This window comes from Artemia franciscana, chromosome 13 (assembly GCF_032884065.1).
Source record: "Artemia franciscana chromosome 13, ASM3288406v1, whole genome shotgun sequence".
Lineage (NCBI taxonomy): Eukaryota > Metazoa > Arthropoda > Branchiopoda > Anostraca > Artemiidae > Artemia > Artemia franciscana.
Window position 1 is genome coordinate 32,430,237 of NC_088875.1, and position 18,473 is coordinate 32,448,709.

An 18,473-nucleotide genomic window follows, 5' to 3' on the forward strand; every position below is an offset into this window, starting at 1 on the left:
AACCTTAAAGGAATCCGATATCGTAAAAACCCGTTTGCGAGCCTCATCGTCGGGTAAGTCTGAGAAAATTTTCTCAGAACCACAGGGAACTCCCAAGGTAATTTTGGTAAAAATTAATAGGGGATCTTAAAAGTGTCAACAATTCGAAAAGCTAACGAGAAGATAGATAACAACAAAGAAACCGAATAATCTCTAACTACTTGTTAACCATAACGCTATCTATTCAATGTATACAGAGCATAAATAATATGCATCCAATGTCGTCAAAGATTTCAATCAAGGTCATTAGCACAACTTGGAAATTCCAAAGGTTTCAAACTATTCAATTATACTTTTTGGAGCCATTTTTTTTCTTTTCCAAGCAAGTATGCTAGAAAATTTTTAGGGACTGTCCGTTCCTAAAATATAAAAAGAATATTCTGCTTTGTTAGATCGCACTATCTAATGATGTAAGTTTTGCAAAATCTGAATATCTCTATATCTGGCAAAAAAAGGGAGAAGTTTAAATGCTTAAGATTTCCAGGAAATTAGGTATAAACTTTTAGTTATTCATCGTTTATTCGAATCTCTTGCCCAAGCTAGAGAAATTATGGCAAGACCGCCCGGTCAATTCTGAATAGTTTGGCCACACTAACTAGAACAGTGCATAATGGAAGAGATAGAGTGTTCGTTCAAAGCAGTGGTTGTCAAACTGTGGTACACGTACCCCTTGGGGATGCCAAATTTTTTTTTGAGGGTAGGGAGCAGACAAAAAAAAGGACAAAAGAAATCTTTAACTCTAGAACTGGCAATTTTGTTTATATTTTAGCTATAGTTTACTTAGTAACAGTATCTGAGAAGAGGTACCTAAAACGTTTTGTGGGTAAAAAGGGGTAGAGTGTCTAAATAAGTTTGAGAACCACTGGTTTAAGGTATAAAATCCTCTTAAAAGAACTATTAAATATATTAGCCAGTATAGTAATATACTAGTCAAAATATACTAGCTAAACTCAAAGGAACAATTAGTCACACTTACTATTTGTCATAATCATGACAAACTCTCATTCTATCTAAAACCTTGATACAAATGAAACACATTAAAAAATCGTAGAAAATAATAAGAAAAACATGTACGTTTATTTCACTTTTTGACTTTTTTTAAACTTGAGTCATGTTCGATTTTCTAAAAATGCTGGTTCCCCAGCAATTTTTTTTTTTTAGAATTAAAGTCCAAAAATGAAAGAATTATGTACTAAAGTTTTTAGTGCACGCATAGTTAGGTCAAACTTTCCAGAAGTTTCGAGACTACTGAATTAATGGGGTTAGATTCGGTATATATATATATATATATATATATATATATATATATATATATATATATATATATATATATATATATATATATATATATATATATATATATATATATATATATATATATATATATATATATATAATATATATAATATATATAAAAAAAAAAAAAAAAAAAAAAAAAAAAAAAAAAAAAAAAAACATTACGAAATATATTTTTCTATCCATTTCCTTCTTGGTAGTTATAAAGATAAAAAAACGAGTGCTATAGAAATGTCCTATTCATTTTTGCAGCCAATTTTTTCAAAATTTGTCAATGGCATTTAAAAAACAAATTTGAAATTACAACTAAAACAAATTTGAAGTTACAACTAAAACAAATTTGAAAAATTACAACTAAAACAAATTTGAAAAGTTACAACTATCCATTGCAAAATTAAAATTTAAGCCCAATCGAGAGGTAGAACTCGGTTCCATTGCGGCTCAACCCTCGTGTAACTGAAACCATGTAATTTACCCCTCGTGCATCTGACCCCAGCTGCAACTGAATCCTCATGGATCTGACCCTAGGTGCAGCTGAACCCTTGTGTAACTGGACCACCTTACAACCCAATCTACAGTTAACTGAATCCTCGTGCAACTAAAGCTCCATACAAGTCAACCTCATCCTACAAAATGTTGTCAGAGGTGAAAAAAGCTGACTCGAATGAAATGGTCTTTATTTATTGGTTAATTCTTTTGTGTTTTTATTTGTTTTATACCACCTCGACTTAAAAGTATCCCTTCCTCTAAAAAAAAAAAACAGCAATTTATCCTTCAGTACTAGTGACATATCTTGAAAATCTTGACGACAGAAATTTAAGTTGGCCTTATTTATTCCTGGCTTCAAAGCGGCACAAGCAGCAATTCAAATTTGAACTTTGATTAAATTTAGTTGAGAATAGAAAAACTCTTCTGGTTACTCTTCTGATAACATGCCTGGTCCCCTTGCCCTTCGTTGGGATTAGTTCATAATTACAAACGTCACAAATAGGATAATATCTGTAACTTCTCACCAAGTTCTTGTTAAGATTCAACAATCCCTTCCTAAAGCCCCTGCTGATTCTAGGTGGGAGTCAAAGGTCAAGCTAAGCCTGTATACCTCCATGGCGGTGATGGTAGTTACAGGCAATGAGGCTCGATCTTCCGTCCCTGGGCAGCAGAGGAAATCCGGCAGTGCACCTCAAAGCGGTGGAAGGGTGTAAACACCACTGAGCTCCACGCCGAGCGATGTGGTGGCCAACGCGCTCCGGGTGACCCGCAAGACTGGGGACCTTGCGGTCAACTCTATTCCCAAGAAACATTGATGGATCTGAGACCTAGAAGAAAAGTTGTAACAACTACGGCGTCCCCGGCAAGCGACGCGGCCCCCGTATTGGCGCGGGTGTCGAGAAGTAAACTAGCCAACCATACTACGGCGTTCCCGGCAGGCGACGCGACTTTGAATATGGCGGCGAAGTCAAAAAATCTTTTCAACGCCATAAATCTAGGAAAACCTACCACAGTCATTAAACAGGCAAAATCCAGGATAAATGTTGGATGCTGGAATGTAAGATCCGCTAAACAAGAAGCCACACAAGCTTTTCTTGTCCATGAGATGGAGAAGTACAACATAGACATACTCTGCATATCCGAGACCGGAATCTCCGGTTCTGGCTCTATAGTTATAACGGCTCCAGAAACACTACATCAGTTCCATTTTTTCTATTCCGGAATAGAAGATAATTCAGGACTCCATGGAGTTGGTTTCATCATGAACCAAAGAACCAGAAACGCTCTCCTAAAATGGGAACCAGTCTCCTGTAGACTTGCTAGAATCAGACTAAAAGGAAACCCTGCAAATGTGTCCATAATTTCTACCTATGCCCCCACCCGTGACGCTACTGAAACGACCAAGGATGATTTCTACGGTGAACTGCAGCAGTTGTCTTCTTCTATAGCCGCACGTGATTACTTGATTGTTGCTGGAGACTTCAACGCAAGAGTTGGTCCATCTGACCAGACCACAAGACAAATCCTGGGAAAATTTGGACAGGGTCACAGATGCGAGAATGGGCAGAGGTTGGTAAACTATGCCTTGATGAACCACCTTGTTATCACCAATACCATATTTCAACACAAACCTAGCCACCTCTTAACTTGGCATTCAAATGACGGTGTCACTAAGGCTCAAATTGACTTCATTCTCGTACGCCAGCGCTGGAGAAGCTCCGTGCAGGACTCTCGCTCTTACAATGGCGCGGACACAGGCTCACAGTCTGGATCTGACCACAGGCTCGTCGCAGCAAAAATTTTGCTACGTCTTGCAATTCGAAGAAAAAACAAGTCCAAGGTCGGCTTCGATATCGGTAAACTTCAAGACAAAGAAGTGCGGCAGGCCCTCAATTTGGAACTAACTAACCGGTTTGACGCCCTCAGCTCTGATGAAAACCTAACTCCCGATAAGAGATGGGAGACCTTTAAAACCGTGATGACAGAGACTGCCGATGAGATCCTAGGCCGAGCAAAAATCAAACGACAACACTGGATAACCGCTAGAACCCTGTCAATAGTCGGTGAGCGAAGACAAAAGATGGGAGGCCTTAAAGAAGAAACAAAGGAGTTACGCAGACAGGTAAAACGCTCTGTTCGAATGGACCGCCGCCAAATGTGGGAAGATGCTGCAGAGTCATTAGAGAAAGCAGCACGCTTACATGACACCCGCAAGCTTTACCAGATCCTGAAGGAATCCGTTGGTAAGAAAGCTGCTGTCTCAGAAATAATCAAAAACAGATCAGGAAAAATCATTAGTTGTCAGAAGGAACGTTCAGCAAGATGGAAGGATCACTTTCAGCTCCTCCTGAACCCATCCCCTTCATCTACTCATGATGCCTTCCCACCTTCCGTCTCTAAAGAGCCTTATGATATCGAGCTGGATACACCGACCAGAGCCGAAATACTAAAAGCGATCAAAACCCTAAAAAACCACAAAGCCCCAGGTGAAGACGGCCTATCCCCGGAACTATACAAACAATGCCCCGAGGTCACTGCTGAACAGCTCCATGGCATTCTCGACGAAGTGTGGAGGACCAACACTTTTCCAAAAGACTGGAAGACATCAGTCATCCTCCCTTTCTATAAGAAAGGAGACAAAACCGAATGCAAAAATTACCGCGGAATAAGTCTCACAGACATTGCCGTCAAAATATTCGGGATCATACTCTTGAACCGCTTTAAAGGGGCAAGGGAGGAAAGAACTCGAGGAAATCAAGCCGGCTTTCGACCAGGTAGAGGGTGTACTGATAATATCTTCGCCTTTCGCCTCATTATCCAGCAGTTTGAAAGATACAACCTACCCCTGATCTTGATGTTCCTGGACTTCATTGCTGCCTTCGACTCTGTCACTCGCCAGAAACTTTGGAAGATCCTGGAGAATGACGGAATGCCGCTGAAGTTTGTTGAACTGATGAAGGCATACTATGACGCTTCAGTGAGCCGAGTTAGAATCTATGGCGAAGAAACTGAAGAATTTCTGGTTGACTTCGGAGTAAAACAAGGATGTGTCCTCTCTCCGACTCTGTTCAATTATTGCATCGATTGGGTGCTTGAAAATGCTCTATCGTCTTATCCAGGAGCGCAGGTAAGACAGAATCTCTCGCTGACTGACCTCGATTATGCTGATGTTGGCCTCCTGTCAGACCCTGCAGAAGCCCAAAATATGCTTGACAGCGTTGTGGCCTGGGCAGATCTGATCGGCTTGAAAGTCAACACAGAGAAAACGAAATTCATGGCTATTAACCACGACACAGGACCATTCCCACTAACTATCAACCAAGTTCAGCTGGAAAAAGTCAACCGTTTCACATACCTAGGCTCCCAGCTTTGTACTGACGGATCTTCCGACGCTGATATCCAACAGAGAATACAGAAAGCGCAGACAGTCTTTGCCTCCCTTCGGAAACCCTTATGGAATCGCCGTGAAATCAGTGTCCAAACGAAAGTTCAAATTTACATGGCACTAGTCCGCACCGTTCTCCTTTACGGGTGCGAAACATGGTCGGCAAAACTACAACAAGAGAATACACTTAAGGTGTTTGAGCATACTTGTCTACGAAGAATTCTCAGAGTACAGCTACGCGACCGTATCTCCAACGTGAATATACGTCGAATGTGCAATATTCAGAGAGATGTTGTGCTCACTATTAAAGAACGCCGTTTGAAATGGTTGGGCCATGTATTGCGGAAACCGCCAGTGTACCTGCCTCGCCAAATACTTCTAGTTGAGCCTATTAGCTACTGGAAGAAACGCCAAGGAGGACAGAGGAAGAACTGGTAGAACCTGGCCAAGTCAGACCTTGAACCAATAGGGGGTTTCAGAAAATTTGGTCACAGATGGTCAACACAGTGGCTCGCCTTTGCAGAGCAGCTGGCACAAGATCGATCAACATGGTCCAAGAAGGTCTCTAAGATCATCGATGCCGGGCGAGGTGGAAACGCCTGATTCCCGCCACAAGTACAAGTACAAGTACAAGAACAATCCGTTCTAATGAATGAATTCATGAGAAGAATCTAGGTGTTTGGGTGGAGCAAAGCTCACAGAATGGACAAAGAGGGAACTTGCTCTTGCTTTCCACCAAGACCGGGTGAGATTCGACTATATCTTTTTGTTGATGTCGTGATGATAAATAGTATATTGGATCTTACTTTCCAGAAGGGTCTGCCAAGGTCCAACTGACCCTTTGCGCAATTATTCCTGGCAAGGGGAATATTGAGACGTCTTCTCATTATATATTAGATCGGATAGACTTGATCACAATTCTAGATCCAAATCTTACTACATACAAAATTCAAGAAACTCAATCAAAATCAATTATTCTAAAAAAAAAAAAAAAAAAAAAAAAAAAAAAAAAAAAAAAAAAAAAAAAAAAAAAAAAAAAAAAAAAAAAAAAAAAATAGAATTTAGGGTTTCAAGAAAATTAATTGAGTTCGTTCGCTTCCAACCTATTATTTGGTAGACTAAAAAAATTACTTTGTTTTCTTAAAAATGCTATAAACTTCAAAGATGATATTCTCATGGTACTGCAAAAGATAGAAAAGAAAACTTTTCACGAAAAGTTCTGTCTTAGAGAACACTAATAACAAAAATATGAAAAACTATAGTGCTTAGTTGATACATACTCAGGGGCATAATTTCTATGGAATAGGGGGGGGGGCAACTGCCCCTCCTAGACCTCAGTTTGCGCCCAGCTCAAATTTAGTTTCTTCCAAAATCTTGTCAAAAATAAGATAATCCTGCATAATTCAAGCATCAACAGAAACAGTTCGGTTTTTTTTTATTACATATTGTACCTTTATAGTACTAAATAGTACCTTTATGGTATCAAATAGCATTCTTTTTAGCTTTCACTTTAGAAAAAGCTGTGAGACACTTGTTGGAGAAGGAGGGTTAATACTTTTAGGAAAAATATGAAAAAAACTATGAGAAAAAAAGCCATAGAAGCCTATGAAAAAATTCCTTGCCTTTGCATCAGTAAAAATCCTCAAATCCCTATCAAACTAGAGAATACCACTGCGCCTAGAAGTCACTATTCCCTAATATAATATACTGTACTCTAACGGACTCCATTTTCTCACAAGCACTGGGGGAAAGAATATAAAAAAAAACATATAAACATGCTATTCTTTGCAAAGTCTCACATGAAAATGGTTCGTTCCGTCAAGCCTTCAGACCGAAAAGAATAAAATTTCACGCATAATGTTTTCGGTAGCAAAGCCTTCAAACCAAAAACTAATCTTCCTTGAAAAAAAAGTAGGCAAACAATCCATAAAAATGCTGCTCTTTCTCTTGAAAACGCTACTTTCAACATTCGGAACTTGATTTTAAAAGTTTCAAAATGACAAATTGACGAAATGTTAGTTACTGTAGCACGACTGCTTGCTTCCCAGGTATCTGATGATAGCACTGCTAACGAATGAAAAGAAAACACTAAGTTTATGCTATACTAGAAGTGATAAATAGAAAAACCAGATATTCAAGAATCACGCTTTTCCAGGAATTATTTTACTGATTTTCTTAGCAAAATAGGAGGCAAAGATAACCAACGCAGATAAAAACAACAAAAAAACTTTATCATCAGAAACAGGCCTCCAGAATGACAGTATTGTATTAGTAGTTCAGGATTGGAATCTCTACTAACTCAGAAGCTTTGAAAGGGACCTCCCATGCAGTTTTCAACATTCTTTTTCCCCAGCCCTCTAGCTTCTCATCTGACGAAGACTTGAAAGTGTCTATTACACAAATTTTCACCCGTAAGAGGAATAGGGGTAGGCCCATCAGTCTTCAACACCCGTAGAAATCTGATTTTCGGTCCTTCAGCTACAGGGACTATTTTCGTATTATACCGCTTGCGACTTGTGATGTGAGCTACAAGTGTTTGTTCTACGATGTTTGGAGTTTATAGATATGAGAGTGATGATTTCTTGGTCACAATGTGGGAACTACCCCGATAGTGGAAATTTTTAGACTCCTTGTTTCAATGAGCTCCCTAGAATTAACGCGGTTTCTATGCCTTTTCTTGGAAGATAGAGTCTTCCCATTGAATGTTACATAACAAGGCCCTTTACTGGAAAAAGTTTTAAAGAACGAGATGTACAGGTATATAAAATTTGTGTAAAATTTTAAACTAGCTAGAACCGAAATAACCGTACAGCTGGAGAACTTATTGAAGATAGCGCAATATGCACTTTACCCTTCCATGCATTGTCATATATTTGTGGTTAACCTCTCTTTTACTATCAATGAAATTATTTTCTCGAAAAAGTATATCGAATTCTTCCTAGTTACTCCAATTTTACGTTTCTGTTGCATAAATTTGAAAAATTTCAACCTCAGTCTCCATAACAAACCATAAGAAGGCAAAACTTGGAGAAGCGTAATTGAAAATTTTGGTCTGAAAGCGCTTTTAATCTTAATATCGTGGTTTTTAAGAAAACCGCTTTCTCCTATAAAAACTAGAAGAGTCGCTTAACTTGGTATATTTAAAAATGTGCAACCTGCAAAAAAAAAGAAGAAAAAAATAAATAAAAATTAACCCGGACGTTTAAAGATTAAAAATTATAATGGTCAAAAATAATGAATACAACGAATGAATAAAGAGTTAACAAACTATTTTCAATTTAAGAATAATAATTAAAATAAATTGATAGGTCTTTTTGTTTTGGGTGCAATCAGAACATCGAAGAATAAAATCGCACTGGCTATACTGATTCTGATAGTTCGGTAAAAATCTATCTGGAAAATGAATGTTCAACAGTTTTTTTTTTCCGTATGTCTGTAATGGTATCGGTAGTAGAAGTAATGATCTCCCATGCTAAAAACACTTTTTATTGTGGATAAATATCACTGGAAACACTTGAAGCTGGAGCATTATATTTCGTGGTTTCAAGAAAGTAGCATTGACTCTGTGTGATAAATTGGAAAGTTCAAAATATGTAGTTCAGGCGCCAGGCAACTTCTAGGTGTCTAAGGCCAGCTCATGCCCTATTGTCCATGTATTTGACACCCATGCTCTAAAGCCATCACCAATTAGGGGCTAGAACTTATACAAGACAAGGAAAAATACATCATGAGGAAAGAAAAAAGGAAAAAAAATTACCGTGTTATTTAGTTTTGTATACACATCAGTTACTTTTCCTCTCTTCCAGGGTTCTTTAAAGCCTTTTGTCATGACGTAAACATAATCCCCCTTTTTCAGATGCACTCTCTCCTTGATACCATCTTCTGGTAGCAGCATATCCTGTTGAGGATTCGATGTTTCGAAAACCTGTTGAATGTCTTGATCCTGAAACATAAACACTAAATGAAATTTTTGTTGGCACAGTTGTTCAACTGAATGTTTTTAAAATGCGATTTTTAAATACATTGAAAAAATTATTTTCAATGACATTTTACGCATGCCAATATCCCATTGAGGGAAGACGGAGAGGGGGTCAACGAGCTAAGTCTTTAGTCATTACCAGTTATGTCCCAAATTAAGAGTATAGAGAACGAATAAGAATGGAAACTCGTAAGAACAAACAACCAGAGCCATCTCAAGTTTGTATTAAAACCCGTAAGCAGCCTATGCGTTTCTGTTTTGCTATTTGCTTATAAAAGCAACTGGGTGTATAACAACAGCTTGTAAGGTTTTGCATCTTCTGAGTAGTATTATGCTATCTATGACAAAAGTAATGTAATCACAATTTTACTTTAATTACGATCCCTATCCCCCCAGACAACTACATAGATAGCTCAGAGACATCATTACAATCTAGAAAACAATACCTGTAAACTAATCAGTAATAGCACGTAACGAGGGAAAGCCATTACAAAAATAGACATTTTTCCGTCAGAAGCTATGGTAGAAAATATCAGGAAAAAGCTCTTTCTTGCAACCGAAAAATTTCACTTCCACCTGAGAAAGAGTTTTCAATACTTTTAAAATACCAATCATCTCAAAATATTTTTTTTTTACCCCGACGCCCTGTTTCCATCTTAGCTTTATTGACACCTCAAAATCTTTATGTTGAAAACTTATGTTTTGTTGCTTCACAATAGTCAAGGTATTGCCACAGTTCCGTAAGTGCTGTCATGTCGAACAGTGAAATTAATAACTGTGAACTGTGGAATAATAAACTAATTAGTTAAGTTATAGTCTAGTGAACAATACAACTTTGAATCCGCATTCTGATTAATGGATATTTCTTCTGAACTGTCTTTATTTTGGTGGGCTTTTTGAGCTCAAAAGCCTCTTCTTAGCTAAGTCACTGGCAGATCCAGAGGGGGGGGACCCCGGGCCACCCAAAAATTTTTCGGGCCCTCTTTCCCTGTTTTTTCACTCCTTTTTAGAATAAATTTGTCAACTTGGTCAATTATTGGCACCTTTGTCACATTCCCCTCTCCAGATTTTCCTTATTGGGCCTTCCCCAAGATTTTGCTGCAGATCCGCCCCTGAGCTAGTTTATAAATTTTTGGCTGCCTCCTTATTGTACGAATTAATTTATAACCTCTAATAGGCTATAAATAAAAAAAAAGGTCATATAAAACAAAAATTTTATTACCAAAATATTTATATGCTTAAGGTTATTTTTCGACATAATCATCGGAAAGATTGAGAAATTCGTCACATCGGTGGACAAGCTTTTCAATACTCTCTTCAAAGAATGTGGCCACAAATAAAATTCGTAGTATAGCATTCGTAGGCATCGACATATTATTATTATTATTATTAATTTATTACCCGTCAAAAACGGAAAAGACGGAGTATATAAAAGAAAAAGAAAGAAAAGCACAAAAATTTAAATACACTTCCACTACAAAAATTATAAAATAGCACTAGTCCAGGGGTGGTTGGCTCTTAAAACATTGTTACTGAATTTGGAGATTCTTCTCTCTATGACCATGGAAGGGTTGGTGACCTTATATTTCCTGGAGATGTCGTCATTGCTGTGCCACAAAGGGATATAATAAGTCGGAGGCAATAATTGCAAAGTGTGGAAAACTATGTTGTAACAAAGATTGGATTAGGATTCCACAAATCCTCCATTCAACTAGGGGTCCCAGGGACTTATTGCTGTCAGGTCCTAAGTTTGCTTACTTTGTGCAGACTCGAGAAGACATATTGTTCTCTGCCCTACAAAGTTTGGGGCCCATTGTTTTTACTGCGGTCGCACTAATTCAAATGATATAATATGAAAATTAAAATTTGGAACGTTACAATGTAAAAAACTAGCTTACAGACATTTTGACTGACGAATTCAGACGGTCTGACCTGAACTTTAAGAATTTTACTTACATACCCCACGAGTAAGAAACTAGTTATTTAAAATTTATTTAATCAGGCAGGAAGGGTGGGATGCAAATGCAAGGACTAGGCCTTACGATCTATACGGGAGCTGCTAAATATCACTTAAGTTGGGATGATATTAATAATAGAACGCTAGTTGCTCATTTTACGACTAAAAACTGCAAGGTATCAGTCAAAGTAGTATATGCCCCTATAGAACCGATTGATGGTGATAGTGGAGACAGATGAATTTTACTTACAGCTACAGCAGCAAACATACAGGATCCCAGGTAGAAATATGGTATTTCTATTAGAGGATTTTTATGGCCAGTTTGGTAGAAATAGGGAAAGATGGTATTCTAGCTTAGGCAAATTTCGTATAACAAAGGAAAATAGAAACAGTTGTAGCCTGCTGTAATTTTATAGATATGAAAATCAGGTTACAAAAAATACAGTGTTTGGACATAAAATGGCCAATACGTTAATATGGTGCTCACGTGATGGCCGGACGGTGAACCATATTGATTATGCGATTGTAAACCATAGACTGGCCAGTTCGATACACGATACTTAGACAGCTTAAATAAAAGTGCTTGTATTGATATAAAAAGTAAATATCACCATCAAGTAGTGTCTAGAGTTAACGTAGAGCTGAAATTTAGGAGGGGTAAATACCTTCCGGGAAGGTATGATGGTGGTAGACTGCAGGATGGGAATTTGAGAAAAACTTTCAAGGAGCAGTTGGATACTTAACTAGAGAGTCTAAAATTTTATAATGTAGAAGAGGGATCGGAAATTATTAGTAAAATAGTTTATGAAGCAGCAGATGCTTTCTTAGGAAGAAAAGCTAGAAATACACCTAGGAATATTAATTAAACGTTCCAAGTTTAGTAGAAAAGATGGGGTTTCTACAAGAAATTATTGATTAACAAATCATGCAAGAGCGAGAGGAATGTAAGGAGAGCCGACGAAGCTTTAAAATATGAACTATGGAGGCGTAAAGCGGAGGCCATGGATAAACTTGTTGAAGATAAGGAAGATGCAACCAGACGACATAATAGTAAAATTGGGCATTAGCATGTTAGCAAATTGACATTTAATGGTCAACCTAGACTTGTTCCAGTTCAAAATAGGAACGGGGTTCTAATAAGGGATAAGAAAAGAGTTTGAAAAATACGGTCAAACATTTCGAAAATGTGCTAAATCATGATAAAATTGCACGAAATGATACAGAAAACTTTGAAAAGCTTGTGACGCTTTGGAAGTGAAGAAAGATTTATTTTTCGAAGAGAAATTAGGGACAATACTAAAAGGATTAAGATAGTAAAGCTCAGGTGATGATAGTGTGGTAAAAAACTTTTTATATATGATGGTTTATAAAGTTAGAGATAAATTAATGAAAATTATAAATGATTTCGAAAAGGGGGAAGTACTTAGGGTTTTTAGGAAAGCTTTAATAAAACTCTTCTACAAGAGAAGTGGCAAAAGAAAGCGTGGTAATTATAGAGGAATTAGCTTGGTTTCTCTAGGAAGCAAATTACTTAGTGTGCTGATACTTTTTAAGCTTAGAGATGTTGTAGATAGTTTTAAGGGAAGAACAGTGCGGTTTTAGGATGGGAAGAGGATGTCTCGACCAGATTTTTGCTTTTAGATTAATAATTGAGAAGTGTATGACTCATCAGACCCCTTTAGTCCTAGATTTATAGCTCATGAACAACCGTTAAATTCAGCCAATTGAAGAGCTTTAGTGAAGGTCCTATCCTTGCATGATATACTAGATAAATAAATTAAAGTAACTAGTGCTGTGTACGAAAACAACATTGCTGAGGTTAAGGTAGGAAAAGAGATTAGTAGTTGGTTTTGTATTGAACCAGGAGTTAAGCAGGGTTGCGTTTTATCTCCTTTTAAAGGTACTTAGATGTAAACGTATAGGTACCATGTCGAAGTAAAATAATTTATCTTTCGCTTGGAAGTTCTTCTCCCGTGTCTGTAAAAAGTGAAACAATTGGCGTACTTCTTATTGAAATGTCTTATTTAAGTTTATAGACAAGTCTCTATATATATAGACATATAGAGAAGAAAACAAACAAATCTATCAGGGTGTATGTCGAATGATTTAACAAATCAGTGATCTGATGAAATCCATAAGTTTTGTTGGTGATAGGCTCTTATAAATGAAGATGACTTTTGATGGTTTAATCCAATTCCATGAAATCTAATAGAATTCCCGATATTATAAATCACAGCTATTTACACACGAAAAAAAAGAAACAAACAAAATATTAATTACCTCTGATATTGCAGCATTTGATTTACTGGTTGAAATACGTGAACACGAACCAGGAATTGGTGGCCGAGGCGTATTGAGACTCGAAGATGTGCTTGGTCCACGAGGGGTACTGGGTGTAACCTCTTCTAGGATAAAATATAATTGATTTTTTAGATCTCACAATGCATGTCAGCAAAAAACAACCAAATTTGGTTACTTATGTATCTATTATTTTTAGCCAACTCAACATGGTGTCAACTCTGGTTTTTTTTTTCAGTAGCTATAAAGTTTTCTCATCTGAAAACGGCATTTAAATAGTCTATATTTTCCAAACCCGTTCAGTTTTTATTTTACTTACAACATCAACAATCATTAAAAAGTGTTGGCTTACTTGTTCTCAGCGTCACCACAAATTTAGTTCTAAGTTTTTTCTTTTTTACTAAATTAAGTTTACTTTTCTATTTAAACTTCTGAATGACTAGCAAATAGGTTTTTATCATTTATTTCAGAATCCAGGGTTCCAAATTCCGCATTTTCGACTTGATACTTGACATTTCATACAAGACAACGGATTAATTTTAGTGGCATCGATAGTCACAATTTCAGCATTTTTTTTTTTACTTACGCATTGCTGTCACGATCTAAATATTAAATTCGAATTCGGCTGATATTAGGATAGTTAAATCTCGTAACGTTATTCCTTAGCTAAACTCTTGATCAAGCTATCTAAACCGGATTCCCATTATAATATTGTCAATAAAATTAAGACACTAGCAGTTGGATAATTACGAAAATCAATTTTTCTGAACGAATTGTCAATAAGAAGTTTCACAACTTGCGCAAAAAATGCCATAAAACTTATAGTTCAACATTTTTCAGCGAAAATTAGGACAGGGGATCTATTTGTAGAATCTTGACAAATTATCAAAGTTTCCATCATGCTAAGTACTGAGATTTGAGAAATTGGAGAATATCTAATTGCTCTTTATACAAAGAAAAACTTACCAATTTGAGGCAGTCATAATTCAAGTAGTACCTACGATTAACCGGAAATATTATAGTCATCAAAAGTTTAGCTGCCCTCCTAAGGTTGCATTTTGAACTATGTCACATTCTAAAAACATGATTATTATATTAGTCAAACCGTCTTTTCATTCAGTAAATAGTTAAAAAATGCCTAAAATTTCCTACACACAATATTAATAACATTAGAGACAGTAAACTACTTGACCCTTAAGGTTTATTTAAAACTCGACAGAAGTCCATTAATTAGAGACGTAAACATTGCAAGGGCGTAGGGGGATCCTTACACCTGATGTGCCCCATCGACATCAGTGAATTTTGTTTAAATTAACTTATTACCACCTTAAGGCTTCTGTGACAAAATGTTTTCACGAACACTGCTCAACCGTTGCATATAGTTATCACCTCTGTTTTGGCAAACTCCTATGAAAACTTCAAAGATTTTAGCTCTTTAATAATTGTATCATTGCAGCTTAATCTCAGATGGCCTATCTTCTTTTTCCCCCTTTTAGGATATTTAAGGCAAATATTCTATAAATTGAATCTTTCTGTATCATGAAATTCCCAGTCCAAAAGGGGGTTTTAACTTGTTAGGCTTAATACTTAACATTAAGTAAGCATGTCGATCGAGTATTAAATGGTGCTTAACAAAATTAATATGAAGTCAAGCTAATGCCACTCGTGGAAACGATGTTTTGAGGATAAGACAACATTATGCTTATTAAAACATTAATTATTACCTTAGTTAAATAATTGGTAAGTATGTATAACACCTAGCCAATCAGGTGAGGTTATATAAGGGGTAACTGAAACCAATATTTCTATGGAGAGCTTCTACAATCAGTGTTGAATTGATTTCTGATCATCACACGAGAGTAAAGCCTGTTTGGCCTCGCGGCTTTGGGATCGAGCTAAGACATCAATAATTTTACACAGGAGGGGGGGGGGAGGTTAAGAGACTAATAAGATTGTGTCTGGGAGAGGGGGCAAAATACTGTTTTGCCAGTCCAAATAAAATTATATTCTCTACATTTTTCTTCTTAAAAAAGTTATTTGAAAGGCTCTTTAGCTAATTGAACTTAGGTTGGATGTTTAATCATCTTAACACAATGCCCCCTCCCCCTCAACACTCCTCGGAGAAATCGCAGGGATGACTTTTGTAAGCCAAAAGTGATCCAAAAATGATTTTAAGATTCCTACTTCAGGCTAAATGAGGATTCTTTTATTCTAAACTTCTTTTTTTCTATTAATATTTTTATTTATTTAAATTCAAACCAACTAGATTAGCTGCTTACCGAAAATTTCGCACAAATCTTGACTGTCATCACTAACACTTAATTCAGTAACTCGGTCACCATCAATTGATATTCCCGGGACTTTTCCCTGAAACAAAATTAAAATATTAATTAAATCTAAATACTTGAACTACGAAATTTAAGACTATATTTAAATGGATTACAAGAAAGAAAATAATCCATCTCTCTCTCCTTCGTTTGTTAACATTTGTGATTTCTTCATTTGATTTCTTTTGGAAGTTCAATCTTTTATTATTATCTACACTGATGATGGCTTGGCAAAGGTCCTTGCAGAATCATCTACTTTTTCTTTATAAAAGCATTTCACTAGCTGAGAATTTTCTCTTGTCAGAATTAAATAAAAACAAATTAACTGAAAGTAAGGAGTAAAATTAAGATTGAAAACGAACAGAAACAATTCCGTATATGAAGAGATTGTCCCCCTCCTCAATACCTTGCTCATTATGCTAAGGCTGAAAGCACTTCGAAAAAGCTTTTTATTTTAATTAAACAGTCCTTGTGTTTCAGAAGAAATTCTTTAAAAAACTGAGCCAAACAGTCAAACTTTAGCGTAACCCCTCACAGCCCCTGGGGAAAGGTCTGTTAGTCACAAACTTTTCTCTTTGTTTATGTATAGTGTGTGTTATTGGTGAGTATTCAGACATTTTTTTTGGTAGAGAGGGGGGGGGGCTGAATTTTCTGCCGGAGGATTTTCCGCGGGGATTCATTAATATTCCTTGTCTTTTATGGGGTGTTTCCCCCCTTTTTCGAAATTCAGGCAAATTTTGTCAGGTTCGTAGCTTTTTATGGGTAACAATAAACTTAATGAACCTTATATATTTGAAAACAGCATAGTAAGCCTATTATTTTTATATATCTATTGGTATCAAATTCCATTTTTCAGAGTTTCGATTACTATTGAGCCGCTTTGCTCCTTACTTACAGTTTGTTACTATGAACTGTTTAATTCTTTTTGTTCGGACAAATTCTCGTTTTTCGTCTATGATTCATTTTTGGAGGTTCAAGCGACATTATAAAAAGAATTTTAAGAATAAGAAGAAGAAATCAGTATAAGTTGTAGTAAGGTCCACTTAGATCTTTACTACTTTTTTTAACACGGCCATCCAATTAATTAAACTAAAAACTAATGAATTCCTTAAAATAAATGTATTTGGCGCGCCAACTCTTATTAGAGAGACTGACGTACATACTTTAAATAAATAGAAAAGCCAACTTACAGTATAGGGATTCCCAAGCGTCCTGTTATGGGCCCGTATTGTTTCAGCTAAGGATCTCTCCATTTCGGCTACAATCTGATGTTGTTGAGCAATCATTTCTATTAGAAAGAAATGTTTTAGTAAGACTGATGTAAAAAACCGAATTGGGAAACGGAAAAATCTTTTGAAGCAAAAGGAGATAAATTAAATTTCACAATAGATTCCTAGGATTCAAGAAAAATTCCGCAGAAGATTTCCATTTCAAAAACTAATTTAGCAGCACAAATATTACCCGTTAAAAATTTCTGCCACAACATTGGAAATACTTCCAAAGTTTAAAATAGTAAGGAGAAGGATGTGAATATAGAATTATAATCAGAGTCCTATTACTACCATTTTCTTAAAGTTCAAAGAGTTCAAAAATATTGTTGAAGATAACTCAGTCAGATTCTTAAAACAGAACAAACTTTTCAACTGTTAATATGGATTCAGACAATACTGGTCAATTGACGTAGCATTGTCGGCAGTTCATCTACTCATCATCATACAGTACTCAAACTCATACTCATATAAGAGACCCAAGACAAAGAGTAAACTCCTTTCAAAACAATATACGACATAAAAAAATTTCAACAGTTGATATATGATTATTCCACTAATTATTTCATGTGAACACAGGCACAAAAGGTAGTCCGTAAGCATAAGAGAATTTATCAACAAGAATTTAATCACTAAAAAAGAATTTAATCCATTGAAAAGAATTTTCAATGACTTAAATACTGTGAAACTTGCAACTTAGACAATTACAACATTGTTTTGATGTTATTCAGACGTTATTAGGAATTTCAGAACCTAGGAAACATGAAATAAGGTGATATAGAATTTATTTACTCAGCCAGGAAGGATGGGGTGTAGGCAAGGTGTAAGGCTCATGATAAATAAGAAAGCTGCTAAATCTTGGTTAGGTATGGAAGGTATTACTAATAAAATACTAGTTGCTATTTTGTGACTAAAAAGTGCAAGGTATTGATCATGGTAGTATATAGCCCTGTAGAACCGACTGACGACTGATATAAATTTAACTTACAACTACAGGAGCGAACAGACGCGATTCCCGGTAGAAATATGGTATTTTGTTAGGGGGTTTCAATGCCTAGGTTGGTAGAAATAGGAATAGATAGTATCGTGGCCTAAGCAAACTTTATGTAGGAAAACAAATAGTAATTGTAATAGACCGGTGCAATTTGCTAAGTATAAGTCTGGTTATAACCAATACAGTATTTTATCATTAAATGGCACATGAGTTAAAAGGGTACTCTAATGATGTAAGACGGCCAACCATATTAATCATGGTATTGTAAATAGAAAACTGGTAGGATCAATTCAAGATACTAGGGTCTATAGGAGTACTATTATGGTGCTGATATTTATGAAGTTATCGTGTTGTTATAGTGCTGAAATTTAGGACAAGTAAGCAATTTCCTGGAACTTGTGACGTTGGTAGACTCTACGAAGAGAATTTGACAGAAAATTT

The 18,473-nt window shown here is 36.2% G+C and overlaps 1 protein-coding gene across 4 annotated transcripts in view; it reads right to left on the reverse strand.

The window, feature by feature from the left end:
• LOC136034810 (histone-lysine N-methyltransferase SETDB1-like) overlaps positions 1–18,473 on the reverse strand; it is a 65,897-nt gene that overhangs the window by 23,617 nt on the left and 23,807 nt on the right. For 3 of the 4 annotated variants that reach the window (XM_065716234.1, XM_065716233.1, XM_065716235.1), the window contains 4 exons: positions 16,961–17,058; positions 15,723–15,810; positions 13,426–13,550; positions 8,967–9,152 (listed from right to left, as the gene is read on the reverse strand). In XM_065716234.1, coding sequence (XP_065572306.1) covers positions 8,967–9,152; positions 13,426–13,550; positions 15,723–15,810; positions 16,961–17,058 — 497 coding nt within the window. The remainder of the gene's footprint in view (positions 1–8,966; positions 9,153–13,425; positions 13,551–15,722; positions 15,811–16,960; positions 17,059–18,473) is intronic. The other variant, XM_065716236.1, reaches the window with a different exon arrangement.